Raw genomic sequence first — 20,197 nt, 5'->3', positions numbered from 1 at the left:
TTGTAATTTCTCCTTGTGAAAAAATGATCTTTATTTCTAAGTGGTATTACTACTACATAACATTGTTTGATATAGAGCAAAAGATTGGCAAACTTTCTGTAAAAGACCAGGTAGGTAGTAAATATTTTCAGTTCTTTGCAGTATGGTCCCTGCGCCAGCTAGTCGTTTCTGCTACTACAGCATATCACAATCTCAAATAATATGTAAGCAAATGTGGTGTTCTAATTAGACTTTATTTACAAAAACAACAGATTGGATTTCACCCATGGGCTGTAGTTTGCCAAACCTGATCAAGATACATGACATTAAAACATCCTGCTCTGATTTTTAATAATATAGAAGGATTTGGGAACTGTTTACTTGCATCTCTGAACTGTGTAACTGTAGGCTATTTAGTTTCCATAAGTACAGTATGACTGGTACTTCCTGAAGTAGTACAGTATGGTAGGCCTGGTAACAACCCCATCATCCATTTCTCCCTCATCTACATCAGGGCTGTCCATATCTGGCTCATTGCCTCATTAACTCTTCCTTACCTCCACAGGTAGTCTCAAAATCCCATGAGTTCTGCCTCCTAAATAGACTTTTTCTCCTTTCCAGTCCCTTACCCATAACCCTAGTTCGATCACCTGGATTATTAAAACCATTTCTTTTTTTTAATACCTTTATTTTATTTATTTATGTGTGGTGCTGAGGATTGAACCTAGGGCCTCGCACACGCTAGGTGAATGCTCTACTGCTGAACCACAACCCCAGCCCCTTAAAACCATTTCTTAATGTGTCTATTTTAATCTTTCTCCCATTTATTCTTCACATTGCATTCTATGTGGTTTCTAAAACCAAAATTTGATCCTGTTGCTTCCCTATGTGAAATATTTCACTGGATTACTATTATTAGCAGAAAATCCAGTTTACTAATGTGGTTTACTCAGGCACCTTTCTAACTTTGGACCTCAGTGTTTCTCTCTCGTTGAGTAGTGTACAGGCCAAACCATCTACTAATTGTTACCCTTGGTGTACACTGCTCACTTGGCCTAGAACACTTTCACTCTCCATTCCTAACCTGAGCTTCAGTTCTTGTGTAAGAACCATTTCTGTCCTCCAGGCAAGTAAGAATTAGCTGATTTTGCTTTTTCTTGAAGTAGGGCCATGTACTCAGTGTGGCACATATGTCCAGCACATACTTTAATGCTTATAAACATTTCCTTTTATATTAAATAAAAGAGGGTAATATAACTGGTCTACATAACTGTAAAGTTACATTACTTGATTTTTTTTTTACAGGCTACATTTCTTTTTAAATGATTTCTTTCTTTCTGCATATTTTAGAGTAATCAATGAATTAAAGATTTAGTACATTTTTTATGTTGGTTTAAATTAAGTTCTTCTAGTTGGGGGGGGTCAATGAATTATATCATGCCAGTTTAATTTAATAGGAATCTGTCATTGAAACCCTCATTTTAATTTTACTATCATGATAATAGGTATCTTTTTAAGAGACTGCAAAAGGGAACTTGGTTGTTTTCCCTGGTTCATATGTTCATTAATCTCTCATTGCTAGTAATCAATACTGATGCAGTCAGTATTTACGTTGAGGCTTTTAAGAATTATATTTCTTATAAAAGGAGATGATGCTACATTGTTAGGCATTCTGTTGGTTACAGTTTATCCTGACATTTGCACTATCAGCCTTGTAGCAGTGAGTGATGTGAATAAACATGCGGAGAGAATTGCTTTCTGGGATGACGTATATGGCTTCAACATGTCCTGCATGAAGAAGGCAGTTATTCCAGAAGCTGTGGTGGAAGTTTTAGATCCGAAGTCTCTTATTTCAGATCCTTGTGGTATTAAGGTAAGTGTTTTCCCAAATTTTTTTTAATAATAGTGTTACCTTTTTCCTTAGCTCATTGTTTGAAATCAATGTAGTCATCCCTCTATATCTGTGAAGGATTGGTTCCAGGACCCCCAATGGATACCAAACTCAAGTGCTCAAGTTTCTATATAAAATGGTGTGGTATTGGCATATGTGTATCCTTTCATATACTTGAAATTGTCTCATTTAGGGAATAATGACATGAAAGGGAAAAAAAAGTGTACACGTTCAGTACAGTTGCCATTTTTTTCCAAATACTTTCAGTCCAAGTTGAATCCAAAGATGTGGGACCACTATACAGAGAACTAACTGTGTATTCATTGTGTATGTGGACCTTGAAAACAGACTTGTGGTCATAATATTTGCCAGTTGGCTCAATCATACCTTTGGAATCACTTCTCTTTATACACTTAAATTTATTTTACTCAGTTTTATAATCCTTCAAATCTGTTTGAATAATTTACATTTATTTAACTTAGTGAAGGCAAAAAGTCCTATTATATTGTCATTTCTGCTTCACTACCACCTCCTGGCTTCATTCTAACACTTATTGATTCATACCATATATTCCACATAATTTAACTTCTTACTCTAAAAAGGCTGGGAAAAATTAGAATAAGTAATTATAGTGAATTTTCCCTGGAACTAAAGCCCTACTATTTTGAAATTTCTCAGCTAATTTCTTTTATTTTCTATTATTTTTTACCATGTTAATCTCTGGTTTTATTGTGAATTTTTCAATGTTGAGTTTATCTGAGTTCACTAATAACTTTTCAGTGAAAAATTATACTGATTTTCTTAGTTGGTTTTCAACTAGATAGTGAGATATATAGGGTTTGTTCAACATTAGTTTTAGAATATTGTCTCCTTGTTTCTGGGATGACGTATATGGCTTCAACATGTCCTGCATGAAGAAGGACTTTCATAGCATCAATAATTATTGTCTACATGAAGTAGGTAGTCAACAAACGTTTATTAAATTCCTTAAATGGATAAATATTATAATTAGCATACAATAATAAACATGAAATTTCTCAACAAAAACAAACTGATAGAAATTACATTCAGCTTTTAAGGAAAAAAAAATCTACTTTCTGCTTGATGATTGTAGGACTGTTGAGTGCTCTGGTATACTGACAGTAAAGGATTTATTTGAAACTTGGCTCAGAGAAGGCATATCCATAGCCCATTCAGCCTTACATAGAGCAGAAAGAAGAGTTGAGAAGAGAAGTGCTAATTTCTCTGTTTAGTCATCTTGCTTACCCTTGAGACTGCTATGCATAAATACTTGAAATAGAAAATTCAGAACTGAGAAACAAAGGTATTTAATAAATATGCATGCCTTTTAAAAAAAAAAAATAGGCTTTTAAGTAATACCATTTGTTCTGTATTCCTAAGCCCTCTTACAAATTAAAAAGCAACCCACATTGTAACATTTAAAATTTTTTCTCAGACTGCTTTAAATTGAGTAATGCCTTAGATATATAGTTACGTGAACTGCATTCACTGGGTAATAATGTATTCATGGTAAACAAACTGATGACAGCCTTTACAGCATATTTCTGGTGAGATTGCTGAAAGGTGATTGCATCCCATCTCCTAAATGAGGTGGAGAAGAACTTGCACCAGGGCAGAATGTGAAAATAAAGATATTTAGCTGAGGTGAATCTTCATAGTTTTGCTGTTTGATTTGAAATCATGGTTTGTTTTTAATATCTAATAAACTTATCTTTAAATGCATTGACAGAAATGAATGTGGAAACTTTTTTCTTTGATTAGCATGTGATTTCAAATTGCCATTTCCTCTAAAAATATTGACTGTTATCACATAATTTATAGCAAATGTGGCATGTGCATACAAAATGATTTTAGGTGAAACACACAAAAGTGTTTTTTATTTGAAAATATTTTAGTGTTTTAGGAAAACTAGCAGATCAAAGCTATAATTTTATGTATGTCATTGCTTACAAGAAGACTAAAGAAGATACTAATGTGATTTAAAGAAAAATTAACTAAATGATAATACACTTAGCAACCCTTCAATTTGGAAATAATCCCCAAAATAGTGTGTAAATGACCAAAGTTTTTCATCATTGCTTTATAATAATGCTTTTTTAGCATTAAAAAAAATAGAGGCAGTATTTATCTGGGATTTTGGGGGTTTTTTTCCCCTATCTTTACCAATCTCTTCCCTTCTCTTCCTTTTAATGGGTAGCATATAGATTGCCATACAACATCTATCACAGATTTGGAGTTTTCTTCTGATTTTACTCTGAAAATCACAAAGACATCTTTGTGCACGGTAAGCTATTCATTTCTCCTTTCACAGATTTCACTAGCAGTGCAGTTGATTGGCAGGCTAATGAATTAATTACTAGGCTTGTGATAAATGAAAACGACTATTGCCTTTGACAGTCGATTTTTGCCTTTGCTGGGCCATTGAACAGATCTGGTTTAATAGGTGAACAGACTTCAGGAAAGTTAGTTTAGTTTAACAGAAAAGTATTAGGAAACGATGTTTACATAATGATTTTTCTTCATATGTTGTTCATTATTACCTATCTTATAATTAATTGAGATCATTCAGTTTTATCTTCAAAGATAAAAGCTCATATCCTAATGCGCTTTTATCCTCCCAGTAATGGCGCTTAATTTAGATATTCATAGAATATTTTATATTATTATATGAAAAATAAATAAAGATCTGGCATTGATTTATCTTTCTTCAGAAATTAGTCTTGTGTAATAGAAAAACTCTGAATTGTAGAAAAGGTGGGCAGCTCTGGATTCACATTTGGTTCTTCTACTTATTGATTTCTTTGTTCAAGTAATCTCTGTTCTATAATCTGTACCTCAGACTATCAACCGCTTTAAGAAAATTGGCAGTAATTCTATCTTGATGACTAGTTATACAGACTAGTGAGATCAGTGAAGCCAGAAATATTATGTTTTTATAATCTATTACTTTTCCTCCCTTAATTTCTAAATGTTTATAACTTTAAGATAATCTATCAGAAGACTCAGAAATGTTAATAAAAGGGGACCTTAAAGTATGAATTTATATAAGTGGTAGTTCTTTGAATATTTATATTATTTTTAAAATAACTACAATTTTAAAATTTGTGATCTCATCTTCAAAAGTTAGAATTTTTATTGAAAAATTATTGTGAGAAACTATAATGTGAAACAGATGGATGTTGTCTTCAACCTGATTCTTTTAAACATTTAGGTCAGGTTAACATTCAGAAGATTTTATGGTTCCTTAAAATTTATTTCAGTTAATTTTGATTCAATAATTATTTTATATCCAAATGAGCATAACACACAAATGTGCTCCAGAATTTTGAGGAAATTGCTTTTCTCTTAATTGAAGTTGGTTTTATAATGTTTATAAGGACAATATCTAGATTCCAGATTTGTGACTTTGGAACACCCATTGGAGAGAATAAAATTTGCTTCTCATTTCCTACAGATTTTCTAATTGTGCTTTTTAATAATTGAAATTATAGACTAAAGGTTTTTACTTCTATATTGCCTCTTTGTTTTGATATTAGTAATCCTTGAGATTTTGAAAAAAAGACCATCTTGATCAGCAAAGATGCATGTATAAAGGAATTCCTAGAAATTGTCATAATTCCAGTATTCATAATATTTCAACTCTATTTTCATTGATCTTCACATAAAAAAGAATAGATATAAAATGTTAGTGAAGATATCAAAAATGGTATTGTTTCTAGTTGTACTTTTTTGAACTTTGAAAAATGGCAGTAGTAATTCTGACTTGATGAACTTTATATAAATATTACTTTTGTAACGTTACTTCTGAACGTTAGTTCAGTTTTTAGTTTCAGACAACAGAATCTGAATCAGCTAGTTTAAACTGAAAATGTTTTATATAGGGGAATAAAATAATTCTCAGACATACGGGGAAGGCTAAAGGAACAAACTTTAGAAGTATTTTGAACTTCTAGAAACAGCTCCTAGAACCATAGATTAGAACTGGCCTGTCACAAAGCTGCTTCTATTGTGAAGAGAAGAGTAGCTCTGTCACTACAGACCCCATTTAGCCCTAATGCCCCTGGTCCATTCTATGAGTGCTGGCCACCACTGAAAACCCCAGATGCACAAACCCTTCTCTAACATACTATTCCCTGCCCCCTGCCCAGCCCACCTTGCCCAATTCCTGCTTTCATTTAGGAGGAATTTCATTCATTGCTTGGCTAGATCTAGGCCATGTGAAACCATATGAGTAAATTTTGGAAAGTAGTTTTAGCTATGGTAATTTATGTATAAAAGAATTTCATAGCACATTTATAGAGTTATTTTCTACTTCCTTTTATTTCAGATAAAGTTAAAACTAAGCTTCTTGTACTCTATCTTTCCTTCTTCATTTTATTCTGTATACTTAATAGAGTAAACTACAAGGAAAAAATGGGTAAAGTTTATTTAATTGAAAGGTTGTAATCATAATTTTAGTATTGAAATGCAGTGGATAAAAAGTGCTTGAATTTGTTCTTATACAGAGTTACATAAGAAAATGAATTTGAAAAAACTATTATATAAAGCACCCTTAGATTTGTATATTTTATTCTCAACATTACTTGAATAATTTTATATAACTATTTGGAAATGAGGAGGGTTTGGGGTTTCAAAGTAGAAATAGATTGGAGTGGAATTTTATTTGTCTGGTCATTGCTGAATAACATAGTTCTACAACTCATCTCAATAGGTGATTTATTGTTACAAACCATGTTTATTAGGTACATGCCAAGTACTAAAGATAGAGATTAGAATGTAGCATTGATCTAACTCTTCCAGGATTATTCTGTCAAATAATTAGTTGATAAAAATTGTCTTCCTGTGATAATACTTAACAGTCGCTAAAATTTTGATTGTCAGTTCATCGTTTTAAAAGCATTCTTTCATTTATTTCTATTACTCATTGTCATTTGAAATACTGATATTCCTATTTTATTGATGAAGATAAAAATAATGTTTTACTTGTGAAATATGTTGTTCTGTGTGTGGTGGCATACACCTGTAAATCCTGGTGGCTCTTGGAGGCTGAGGCAGGAGGATTGCAAGTTCAAAGCCAGCCTCAGGAACTTGGCGAGGTTCTGTCTCAAAATTTAAAAAAAAAAAAAAAAAATTTAAAAGATAGGCCTGGCATGTGGCTCAGTGGTTGAGTGCCCCTGTGTTCAATCCCTGGTACCAAAAGAAAAAATAATGTCCTTACTCTTTGCTGGTCCCAAAGGCCACCTCTGTGGGATTATACAGAGAGAAACCTTGTAGATAAGATAGTCCAGATATAGAAGAAACTAGACTACATAATGCATTTTAAACAGATCTTAAACCTGTTGCATATGAAGCAAATTTATGATAGCTCTAATTTTTAACCGGTAGCAATTATTAGGAGGGAAAGAGAGCCTGTAATGAAAATGCAGTTTTCCTCAGAGCAAAACTGACAGACTGGTTGGATGAACTAAGTTACATATCTCACCTTTTTTGCTGCAGATAAAAAGTAGAACTTTGAATTTTTTTTTTTTTTTTTTTTTTTTTTGGGTTAAGCATCTACATTTCTTGGAAACCTTTCCTTCCTAGCATGTTTACACTGAGATGAGCAAGATTTTGTCATCTAATGTTTTTATTATTTGTGAGTTCTAACTAACCATCCATATCTACTCCACCTTTCTTGTTCTTTGGAGTGGGCCAGGTCATTATGCTCCCTCCACCATCCACCCAGAGCTATCACACAGACATGGTCTCTAGGCTACTGTTTAATAGATTGATCAGTCACCCTACTTAGGAGGACAGAATCTTATAACAAAGATTAAAAAGGATGAGTACCTTATTGGAACTTCCTCTGTTTTTCCCCTTTTCTATCAGGAGAATTAATGACAGTATGGAAAAATTAAAAAATAATATTACCTGGTAATATGCCTGGCTGGAAAAGTGACTTTGGGGAGTAGGAAGAAGAGATTTGGCTTTTTTTTTTTTTTTTTTATATAGCAGTACAAAGCCAGATACTTCTGTTTTCACTCTTAAATACAAACCTTCAGATACACTAAATGCTTTTTCTCTTCTTGACGAAAATGCACTTATCACAAATTAAGATGGACAATTTCTGAGTAGTGAAGCCCATTTTAAATATATGCATAACCATTTATTTCTTAATGAGATTCTAAATTTGTGCCCTGATTAAAAAATTGAAGGAAATTAGATTTTTTAAAGTAACAAGATGCTAAAACGCCCCCATTGGATTTAATCTCAATGCATGTGTGCTATAGACTGATAGTGCTTTTAGATAGCTTCTCAAGTTATCAGAACTGCCGGTAGAAAAACGTGTTTTCATTGTGGTCTCCCCACTACTTATACACACACTTATACTTAAACCTCAGGACAAATTTTTCATTAACAAACTATAAAATTTAAAACCATTATATTTTATTCTTGTGAGTTCGGATTTTATTTTTATTTGTGTAATCACATAATGGGCCGGCCACATTTATATTGGCATCTATCTATAACCTCCTCACTAGCATAGAAAAGCATCCTTTCATAATCCTAGGTACACATTAAGTGACTTTTAACAAACAAGTTTTTTACTTTGAAAATGAAAATATTTAAGATGGTTTTACCACATTATATCTAACAGGAGTATTATCTTTTAGATGTAGAGTGTTTTATTTCTATAATTTCATAATCATTTTTGTATCTCAATTTTAGCATATGTAGCATATTTCTCTTTTATCCTGCATTTCTGTTAGCATGCACTAAAATAATGACTATACAACAATTCAGTTTATACCAAATTTCCTTAATATGTTTCTTGTTTTCCAATACTGGGGATTGAAACCAGGAGCACTTGACCACTGAGCTAAATCCCCCCAGCCCTTCTTAATATTTTGTAACATTATTTAACAAGAATGCCATTTGTCCTAGATATTTTTCTTTTACTACAGTTGTTAAAGAGGATTAAATAAGAAATAAAACTTCTTTTATATTTTTACTTACGATCTTAAAAAAAAATCCTTTATTTTGTATTTTACAAAACTTAATATCTGAATGTTGGCATAGAAGACGAATTTGATTTTCTTAATCATAATTTTTTAAATGTTCACATAGTAAGAATACATATTAATACTGTTAATTTCTGTTAATATATATTAACAGAAATTTCCATTTATTAAGCAAATATTAAATGCTAGGTCTATAATGTATGTACAAAAACAAACAAAACCTATTTTGTGTCCTGAAAAGGCACATATGTTTGATAGACATGTATTGTCTAGAGGAAAAATTGTAGGTAATTAAATTCATTAATCATTTCCTTTCTTTATGCTTTTCATTGTTCTGCATTAGTCAGTATTGTCATTTCAGTTATCTTGGCTTTTAGTTCTTGAATTCCTATTTATATGATTAAGACCTTTATCTCTCTAACCTATTTAATCTATCTTTTTATCCAATTTCTTAACGTATTTGTAATCATTTTTAAGGTCTGTTTGCTAATTCCCTGAGCCATTTGTAATTCTGTTTTGTTTTTGTTTTGTTCCTTTTGATATGGGTCATAGCTTCTAGTTTATTCTCATTCTTTCTAAGTTATATTTAATGCTGTACCTTATATAAAAGAACCAGTATAAACCAAAGTGATTAATATTGTCCCCTTGATTGCTAGGATGAGGGCTGATCTGGAGTTGAGCTGAGCCAGGACTGGGTGTCATTTCAGTTAACTTCCACTGTTTTGAGCTCAGGACAGCCCCTCTCTTCTTGAGTGTTGTTTGTTTGTTTTGTCCCCTCCAAGCAAGGGTTAGTTAAGTCCATTGTTCAGATAAATGGGTTTTCTTGAGACACTTGAAACAAATACCTCATTTTTATGGGCAAGAGTTTCTAGAATAACAGAGGAAGAGTGAATTTCTGAAGTGGTGACAATGACCTGTGTGGTTACAGGTGGTTTGGGCTTGAGATCCAAGCACCACCAGAAAACCTCCCTCTCTTCCTGCTTTGTAGCACAATCTTAACTCCATCCGTGTCTTTGTGTCTTCATGAGTAACATGAGGGAGAGTTGGTTTGCACAGGTGACTTGGTCTGCCTTTGGGGATTCCCCAAATTCCAATGTACTTAAATACTCAGACCTATCTATTGAAAGTTGGCTGGCATCTCATTTCTGCAGAGTCCCTGTTTCTGAGCATTATTGCCATTTATCCACTCTCTCCACCTGCCATCAACCCTCCCACCACCCCATGGCCCCAGCATTTGTCTTCATATATGAAAGCCACTCTATGTTTCTGTACAACAAAGAAACACCTCAACACACCTCATGGAAGTAGTACATTTAGACTTCTTAGCCTTCAAAGATCTTCTGTCTTTTTAATGAAAAACATGATTGTTAAGTATATCTAGTTTTTGTAGGGTTTTTGGTTGTTTTTTTTTTTTTTTTTTAATTTTGGTTATTGTTGTTTGGTTACATCAGAGTAAAGGTCTTTTGTGACCCTCTATATCCTAATTTAAAAAGAATTTATTCAGGGACTTGTTTCTAAAATTCAATCCGAACAATCAATCTGGGCCTGCCTGTTTAGGACTTTTTAAAATTAAGAAAAATAAATGAAAGTAAACAAAAGTCAGAGAACTAAAAATAAACTGTTAGTTCTCAATTCAGTTCTTTTATTTTAATAATTTGATAAATAGAAAGATTTAAAAGGCACCAGTATTTAACTTTGGACAGAGTCAAAACAGGTCTTTGAGTTACAGTTTTTTAAAACTAGTGCAGTTGCTATGAAAAGAAACTTTAAAATGTTTACCCGTAGTTCTTAGTTATAGTACTTTTTCATCTTTTTATTTAAGCTTTTAATTTAATGACTTAAAGATGAGCCTGTATCTTTGCAGTTGGGTTCTTTTAAATCTTCTTTCAAGACTTGAAAAACTTCTTGACAGTAGAAACCTACTAATTCCAAACTCATTCCTGGGTGTTAAATCAGCTCCACATACTTTTTGGTGTAAATTGACCTAACTTTGACCTTGCAAAGCTAATCAGCTAAAGAAACTAATTATTAAGACACATCTGTGCTGCTTAGAATTAGTAAGATTTGTCTTGAACTTGCATCAGAGATTTTAGTGGGACATCTGGCATAAATTTTAAAAGGCTTCATTAAGTAAATTTTATGTCTGAGGGAGAGCATTTCTAATGGTGTGATTTCACCTCCACAGTTGGTTTCAGGTTTTTCCTTGTGCAAATGACTATATGCCCTAGAGCATGGTCTTCATGTCTACTCTTCTTGAGCCCCAAACCTTTATAGTTGGGCTTAGATGATAGCAAGAACACTTCTGTCTCTTCATTTATTCTCAGGAAATGTTCTCTGAGTACTGTTATGTGCCAAGAGCTGTGAAGCATTGGGAATATAAATATAAAAAGAGAAAGAAATCATGTGTTTAACTGCATGTGATGTAACTGGTCTTTTAAAGTATACATTTTTAATACAACATAGCACTCTATTATAAACCATCCCCTGTATCTGGATCCCAACCAAAGAAATGAGAACTTGTGCCATTGCATTTCTGACAAAATTTACTTCTACTTTATCTTCTTTTATCCTTCATTTTTCCAGTTCCAGAGAGTGGAAAGTCTTCTAAACAGTCCCTGGTTGTAGAGGATTTTAGCCTTTTTAAAATCTGCATTTCTTTTATCTATTCTTCATGTTTACTTTCCTCTCAATTTTTTAAATTTTCTTATTCTTTTGTTTTTAATATTTGCTTTTTAGTTGTAGTTGAACACAATACCTTTATTTTTATTTATTTTTACGGGGTGTTGAGGATCAAACCCAGGGCCTCTCACATGCTAGGTGAGTGCTCTACCGCTGAGCCACAACCTCAGCCCTCCTCTCAATTTTTATACTCTACTCTGTCCTTGAAGCTACCAATAAGAAAAAAAAATTAAAGTCAATTATACTTCTACACTGTATTAACTTAGGTCTTTGTTCATTCAGTAATGGAAAGAATCATTATTTATTCCTACTTATCAAGAATGCAGGGGCTGGGGTTGTAGCTCAGTGGTAAAGCGCTTGCCTCCCACATGTGAGGTTCTGGGTTCAATCCTCAGCACCACATAAAAAAATTAAACAAATAAAAATAAAGATTAAAAAAAGTATAGGTCAGATATTTAAAGAAGAAGAAGAGGAATGCCAAGTCCACAAAATGAGGACCACTGAAGTCAAGAAAAATAACTTGTTCATAGAGATTCACATACCTGGTCCTACTTTGAAAGCCATGATATAGATAATGCCTCTGAAGCTGCCTTTTTTTTTTTTTTAAACAAATTTGCTCACACCAATTCTAAAGTCTCCAGATTGAGTTTTAACAGTATTTGAATCAAGTTGTTCTGAAGCAACTTGAGTGTAGTCTTGAAATTCTTAAGTTTTACATCATGCTCACCAGATAGGTAGAGGATTTTGCTTGAGATCAGCAGTGTCTTAGTTTTAAAAGAAACAATGACACTAAAGCTGGACTAAACATCCAACTCAAGCATAGAAAGAAGCATAAGAATGGCTTTTTATTACATAATCAATAATAGTGGACTCTTGATTACAGATGCTGGGAGCTCTCCCTAGACTTATCAGAGACTGCCAGTTAGCATCATTAGTTTGTGATGATAAATGAGTTTGACCAGGTATTTTCCTCTTTGATTTGAGTAGTCATTCCTGGAGTAGTGATCTATAAGGAATCAATCTTCCCAGGTCAAATTTCTTTTGACCATGTCCTGACAGAAACCATTGTGTATATTGACGTTCAAATCTTCTGAAAATCCCCAAATACCCAATGTTTCCAGCCCTCTGATATATGTGTTGACAGGAAGGATCAGTCCTCATGCAAAAATGAGTTGAGAATTGGAAAAATAAATTTTTGTCATATATGCCAGTTAGGTCAGAATGTATTTTACATTTGCCAAAATGAGTCAGTCCATCTTTTTGTTTGTTTGTTTGTTTGTTTTCAAGAAAACTAAAAGAGAAAAAAACAATCTTGAAATGAAAAGAAGTTTTCTAAAAGCCCTTCCCGTTTAAACAGATGAAAATAAAGTTGAAGAGGAAAATTTACAGTGGTAATTTATCTCTGTAGATAAAAGCAGACCCACAGGACCTGAGTTTACCAGCATGATTTTAGATGATGTATTTAACTTCTCTAAACTTTAGTTTTGTTTATCTCAGAAGCATAAATAAAATTATATCAGATATAATTATTGTTGAATGCTAAATGAGATAAACTAGATACATGTTTACTACTCTGCATGGCACATAGAAAAGGCTCAATATATGATCTAATTAATATTTCACTTTCCTGTCAGGCTGCATTCTTAAAGAAAGCGTTGTTTGTTCTGCTTTATTGTTTCATTTTTAACATATCCATTTGCTTATAAGGATTTAGGACTGTGGTTTTATAGATGTGATTTATTTATTCCAGCAGGATTGAATAAGCCTACCTGACTTGCCTTTAAGAACCACATCAAAGACCCATTTCTTTATGAACAGGGGTATGTACATGCAGTGAAAACTGTCAGACCTTATCTATACCCCTGTATATCTAATGTATTAAGAAAAATTCTCCATTCTTTCAGAATATTGCATTTGTGCAAAGCAGCTGCTTCTTAGAGCAAAACCACATCCCTTCTGCCTACAGTTTTATTAAGAATTATTTTTAATTTTAGATCACTAATACAGTCACATAACTTACAGAATGTCCTTTTCTTTAACAAATGATATGCCTGGGCTCTCTCTAAAGACTGCACCAGCATAGTCAATTGATTGCTCTTTTCTCTTCTCCTATTCTTTCATCCAACATCCAACCCCATGGATGTGGGATGGGTCATACTGAATCCTGAGGCCCCAGAAATATAAGTTATTGTTTCACCCAACATAGTCCAGAGATTGTAATGAAGAAAACAAACAAACAACAAAAAAAAAGAAAACAAAAAAAGAAACCAACTTTAAATTGTAAGCCAGAACTTAAAGCTTAGTATAATTACCTTCTTTGGAAAATGGCAGTTCCTAGTGAAAAACAAATGAATACTACCAAATACTTAGTTCCCACCCCAGATATTGAACACTTTACACAAGGCTGTAGCAGGAACATATTAGGCATCTTTCTTTCTTGTTTTTTTTTTTTGTTGTTGTTGTTGTTGTTTGTTTGTTTGGTTGGTTGGTTTTTGTTTTTTTGTTTTGTTTTTTTGTGTGTTTTTTTTGGTGGACAAAGGGGTACTGGGGATTGAACTCAGGGGCACTCAACCACTGAACCACATAACACAGCCCTATTTTGTATTAATTTAGAGACAAGGTCTCACTGCCTTACTTAGCACCTCATGGTTGCTGAGGCTGGCTTTGAACTGGAGATCCTCCTGTCTCAGCCTTCTGAGCTGCTGGGATTACAGGTGCGCCACTGTGCCTGGCATGTGTTAGCCATCTTTCTTTAAAAAGAAAGGGGAAAAGTTTTAGAAAGTAAATATATCACATCTTTTGTCTTCCTCCTTGTTTCTGTTAAGTAGTTTCTTTCAGTGTTAGATTTCTAAAATTATACTTTTTTTTTTGTTGTTTTGTTACCAGAGATTGAACCAAGAGGCACTCAACCACTGAGCCACATCCCCAGCCCTGTTTTGTATTTTATTTAGAGACAAGGTCTTACTGAGTTGCTTAGTGCCTTGCTTTTGCTGAGCCTGGCTTTAAACCCAAGATCTTCCTGCCTTAGCCTCTCGAGCTGCTGGGATTACAAGCGTGTGTTACCACACCCGGCTAAAGTTATACCTTTAAAGGCTTGTAAAAACCATCAGCATTTGGTAGAACTTGGTCATCTAACCATAAAAATGAAATTTAATAGTTTTCACTTTTAAACCTCTGCAACAGTTATATTTCTTTTTCATTTTTGCCTTTTCTTTTCTTGAGCCAGGATCTCATTATGTTGCCCAGGCTGGGCTCAAACTCCTGGGCTGAAGTGATCCTCCTGCCTTAGCCTCCCAAGTAGTTGGGACTACAGACACATCCCATCATTCCTAACTTGCTTTGATTTCCAAGTTCACCACATTGACTATTTTGTTCCAGTGTATTTTTAAGATTAAAAATATGTTTACTTACCGCTGATAATGTCTTCTACTATTTGAGGAACTAGACATGGAACATGGAGCCCTCACTTGGATAGTTTTCAGGGAGCATTGAACAGCAACATGAAAAACGGAATATAAGGAAACAAAGCATTGATATCAAGCAGTGAGAAACTGATGATATGTGATGGAGCAAGAGGAGATAGAAATCTAGAGAAGCAGTGAACTGCAAGATTTTTAAAAGGCAAGCACAAGGGGAAAAAAAGAAGCTTTTCAAGATCACTTTTTATTCAAGCAACATTTACTGAATACTAATACTATGTATTAGCTTCTGTGCTGACACTGTGAATACAATAAAAGCATCAAAATGTATTCTCTGACCTCAAAGACATTCCTTTAAAGAAGAAGAGGACACATTTAGATAGATAGTATTTTTATCATATAACTTATTATCATTAAAGGCATAGAAAAAAAAGATACCCTTGGTATAGCACACTCTGACTTTTCTTTGATAATCCTATTCATACTTAAGGATTTTGTTTCTTTTTTCTTTGTTCTTTTTAGTTATGATACAACACCAGGGTATACCTTGACCTAATCACAAAAGCATGGAACCCAACCTGCTCCAGTTCAGTACCTGGCACTCCTTGTGCGCCGTGCCACCCAATTCTTAAGGTTTTATTTTAGGCATGGCTTCTTCTGGAAAGCCTTAATACTGTTTGCAATATAGTCACTATGGGGAGTTACAGATTGTTGTTACAGATGTCGTGAGATGTTACTTTGAAGTAGTTGAGATCTAATATCAGTTTTGAGTAAGACTCAAACTTATAAATAGGGGTCATTTTTTTCACATTTTTTTTCAAGAGTGGTATAAGTTCACCATGAGTGCATTTATAATGCACTTTTCTACATGTACGATATACATATATATCACTTTATCATTTAACAAATACTTTACTTAATAACAAATATTTATGGACTTTCTAGTTCCTGAGTGTTCAGGCTGTCTTATGCCATTGTTATGCTGCACAGTTGCTTTCACCATTTAGATAGAGTGCCCAAGCATTGAGCTCAGGCAGTGAGGTTACAGAGGTGAACACAGAAGTGGTGAGTCTGCCCTTAAGGGCCTATTAGGATCTGTAACTGAACAGCAGCATTATGCGTATGGTGAGTGCTGTTAGAGGGAGTACAGGGCATTTAGTGAATGTATTATAATCTGCTGTGTGAGATTACCAAAGGCTGCCCAGGGAAGTAACAGCGAAACTGAGACTGCAAATGAGGGGTAGTTTAGAAAATGGGGGAGAGTGTTACAAAGCCTTAACTAGGGGGAAAAAAAAAAAGGCAATGATCTGTCTTCTAGGATGAGACGGTCCATAAAATGGAGCAAGGCCCTTTTGCTGAGAACAACTACAAAATGTGAAAATATATCATCTATTCGAAGGTTATCAGAAAAGTAAGTTAGTAAAGCACTATCCAGCTAAGATACAGAAAAGAAAATCTAAAGAAATCCTGACATTTCAGGATGCTTTTGCCTGATAGGCATTTGCCAGTGCAGAAGCAACAACTAAAAAGATTTGTGTTGTACTGTTGCTAACCTTACATGGGTAGGAATACAGAAACACAGATTTCTTTTTGGAAAGGCGCTTTTAATTTCCTGGTGCTGTGCATTAGGAATCCTGAAAAAGTAAACCCAAAATTAGGGCAAAGCAGAGATCAGTGAGCCCTGGAATGACCTGCAACCCAAGTTCAAGTCATCTGGATGGTCCAGGATCAGGATATTCTGAAACCCCAATGTTGGGTTAAGACGTTCTTAGCTTTCTAGTGTTTCCAGGTTCCTTGCTGAGATAAATCAAAATTATTTCTAGATGACAATTATTATAGGCCTCAAATTTATTGTAGGCCTCAAAATTATTTCTACAAGCAGTTTTTCAAATAAAATTTCAGAACATAATTAAATATAATGAGTCACACGTGAGCATAAGACAGCATTATCAAGCATCAGGTGAAAAGAATAGGCATTAAAAACAGCTGTAGCACTATAGAGATTAGTTATTTCTATCAGGGATTTGGAAATAACCAAGTTTGCTAACTTCAAAGAACTGGAAATGTTTTTTAAAATAGCATCTTTGAGAAAAAAGACTTTTAAAACCTGTTTAAATGTGAGTTTAGGATCGGATCTCCCTCTGTTACTGTAGAGAAAGGTCAGTTAACTGGATTTCAGGTCAGGAAAAAATATCCAGGTAGATGCACAGGCAGATGCAAGGATGAGACAGAGGGTACAAAAGATACAGTGGATGCCAGCAAAGATTTGATATGTGTTTAAATGGGAGTTCAAACGGAAGGTGAAAATATCACAAACAATAATTGAAGAGATGATGGCCAAGATCAAAACAGTTGAAAGATAACATGCTACAATTCAAAAGCACAAAATGACTTGAATTGTACAATTTTTGAATGTCATTCAACTCTAGGTATATACCTAAGAAGTAAAAATGTGTCAACATAAACATTCATAGCAGTATTGTTCACAATTAGCTCAAAAGTGAGAGCAATTAAGATATCACCTGAAGAATGTGGCTTGAGGAATAAAATTCTAGACACATTCTAGTAAAACTACAGAATGCAAGGAAAAATCTTAAACAGTCACTGGGGTTTGGGTGAGGCACTGGAATTACCTTCTAAAACCAATAAGTGAACTAGTACATGAGTTTTCAACAGGAACTATGGAATCAAAAAGATCGAAGACATTTTAACAATTGGCATCTTCATTGTGCTGAAAGAAAATAACCGCCAACATGAATTCTACCCCATTCAAATATCCTTTCAAGATGAAACTGAAGCTGAAATGAGGATATTTTTAGAATACCAAAAATAAAATTTAAGAGAGAGAGGAAAGCATTTGACTCAGGAAACCTTTACTGAAGTGAGGAACTAAAGGGCATTAGGCAAACAGAAAGTGGTCCCTGATGGAAGTCTCAGATGGAAGGCAAGTCATAAGGATTAACAAAAATAGTAAAAATATACACCCCCATAGTTCCACTCACAGTACATACCCAACAACCTTGATTTCATAGTTCACCAAAGGACACAGACTAGAAGTTTAAATAGCACTATTCATAAAACTTGCAACTTACAACTTTTCAAATATTGGTCAGCAGTAAACTCGATAAGTTGTATACAGTAATTCCCTCTTATCTAACATTTTGCCTTCCAAGATTTCAGTTACCAGAGATCACAAGGGTGAGATATTTTGAGAGCCCACATTCACGTAAATTTTATTACAGTATTTTTTCTTTTCTATTATTGATCTCTTCCATGCCTTGTTTGTAAATTAAACTTCATGTATTTATGGAAAATATATAGTATTTATAGGGTTCAGTACTATCCAGTTTCAGGCATCCACTGACATCTTGGTATGTATCCCCTGTATTAAAGGGAGATTAGTCACAGAAAAACATCTACAGCCATAAAAAACGAATAATCACAAAAACACAATGTATTATTCCTTTTATGCTGTAGTATACTAATAGAGAAAACTGATCACCTCTGCCATTAGAAATTAGGACAGTGGTTACCCTGTGGAATTGCAGATGCCCAAGATTGACTAGGAACAGTTTACCAGAGGGCTGAGGTGTTGTCTCATAATCGGAATGCGAGTTTCACAGCTGAATTCAGTTTGAAAATTCACCATGATATGCATTTATAATGTACTTTTCTACATGTACATTATACATTAAAAGATTTTTTGTTTGTTTTGGAGTACTGGGAATTTGTACTCAGGGGCACTCAACAAATGAACCACACCCCCAGCTCTATTTTGTATTTTATTTAGAGACAGGGTCTCACTGAGTTACTTAGCACCTCTCTTTTTGCTGAAGCTGGCTGGCTTTGAACTGGCGATCCTCCTGTCTCAGCCTCCCAAGCCATGGGATTACAGGTGTGTACCACTGCACCAAGCTACATCAAAATATTGATAACTCACTGAATATGGACTATATAAAATGTTTATTGGAAAGAAGAAATGGAGGGCAATTAAGGCATGGGAGGTATAAATTTATAAAATGTCAAAAACTTGTGTGTTTTAGCAGGGCACGGTGGCTCACTCTTATTGTCCCAGCTACTAGGGAGATTGAGGGAAATCACTTGAATCCAGGAGTTTGGCACCAGCCTGGGCAACATAACAAGACCCCTCCCCCCCCCCCCCCCTTTCTTTTTCTCTTCTCTTTCTGTTAACTTGGGTTTTAGACTCAGAACAGATGATTCATTTTGCCACCTAAAATCAATAATAAGCAGTTTTGAAATTAGAAGTAAACAATCCAAATTCATTTAAATGGAGTTTCAGTTATTGTCTGGGAATATTTTAAGTAAATTAAAACTGAATTGTATTGAATACTTCAGTAAGAGTATCTTCTGTACTTATAGACCTTTTGTCTATTTTACTATTTACATATTGTTCGGTTTCTAAACACCACTCAATCTGACATTATCCCTTGGGAGTTAATGGCACTTAATGTCTGTTGTTCCCTAGAGGAATCATGAAAGAAAGCAAAGATGCAAATTTTCTCTTGGGGTAAAATAGAAAATTAATTGAAGAAGAAAAGGTATAATTTAAGGTATAGTTAATATTGGGAGGAAATTATAATTTTCACATTTGTCGATTTTGAACACCAGTTATTACTAACAGAGTTCACACTTACACAGCAGCTTGTAAAGCTTATATTTCTATTTTCATCTGGTTTTATTTTATATATGATTATGTAAGCCATAATAATCACTTTTATGCCTTTTATATGCTTATTCTTTACTTACTTCAGACTCAACATCAGTTGGCTTTTAAATTCCCTATTAAGATTTTGAAAGAAATACTCCAACGAAAAATGAATTGTATTTTTGTCATAGTGATTCTGCTGCATGGGTTACAAGCACTCTATCTCCATGCTTGGATAAACTCCATCAAAAGCACATTATCCTCCTACTTCTGTGGCCAGCTGCCTAATTGTATCTGCTGTAACCACACGCTGTTGGAACATGATACCAATGAAGAACAGAAATGATGAATTACTCCCTGCAGGTGATAGTGATAATGATAATTTTTAATTTCCTTCTTTCTCACAAGGTCTAGTCTGATCTTATTTCATTGGTTGCCATTCTGTTACATACACATGATGTGTCCCCTTTAAAGACTGATTACACCAAAATACATGAAACAAATAATTTGTTTTTATTCAAAGTTATTCTTCAAGTGAACA

The 20,197-nt window shown here is 34.0% G+C and overlaps 1 protein-coding gene across 4 annotated transcripts in view; it reads left to right on the top strand.

Annotated features, from left to right (window-relative positions):
• Positions 1-20,197, top strand: part of Prmt3 (protein arginine methyltransferase 3) — a 121,077-nt gene that overhangs the window by 80,771 nt on the left and 20,109 nt on the right. For 2 of the 4 annotated variants that reach the window (XM_046438246.2, XM_046438247.2), the window contains exons 12-13: positions 1,665-1,852; positions 4,089-4,175. In XM_046438246.2, the coding sequence (XP_046294202.1) occupies positions 1,665-1,852; positions 4,089-4,175 (275 nt within the window). Of the gene's footprint in view, positions 1-1,664; positions 1,853-4,088; positions 4,176-14,797; positions 15,409-20,197 lie in introns of those variants that run through there. The other 2 variants (XM_058576871.1, XM_046438248.2) reach the window with 2 other exon arrangements.

Source organism: Marmota monax, unplaced genomic scaffold (genome assembly GCF_021218885.2).
Source record: "Marmota monax isolate L192 unplaced genomic scaffold, Marmota_monax_Labrador192_F-V1.1 WCK01_AAM20220418_F8-fsc00061, whole genome shotgun sequence".
NCBI lineage: Eukaryota > Metazoa > Chordata > Mammalia > Rodentia > Sciuridae > Marmota > Marmota monax.
This window is presented reverse-complemented; position numbering and strand designations above follow the sequence as displayed.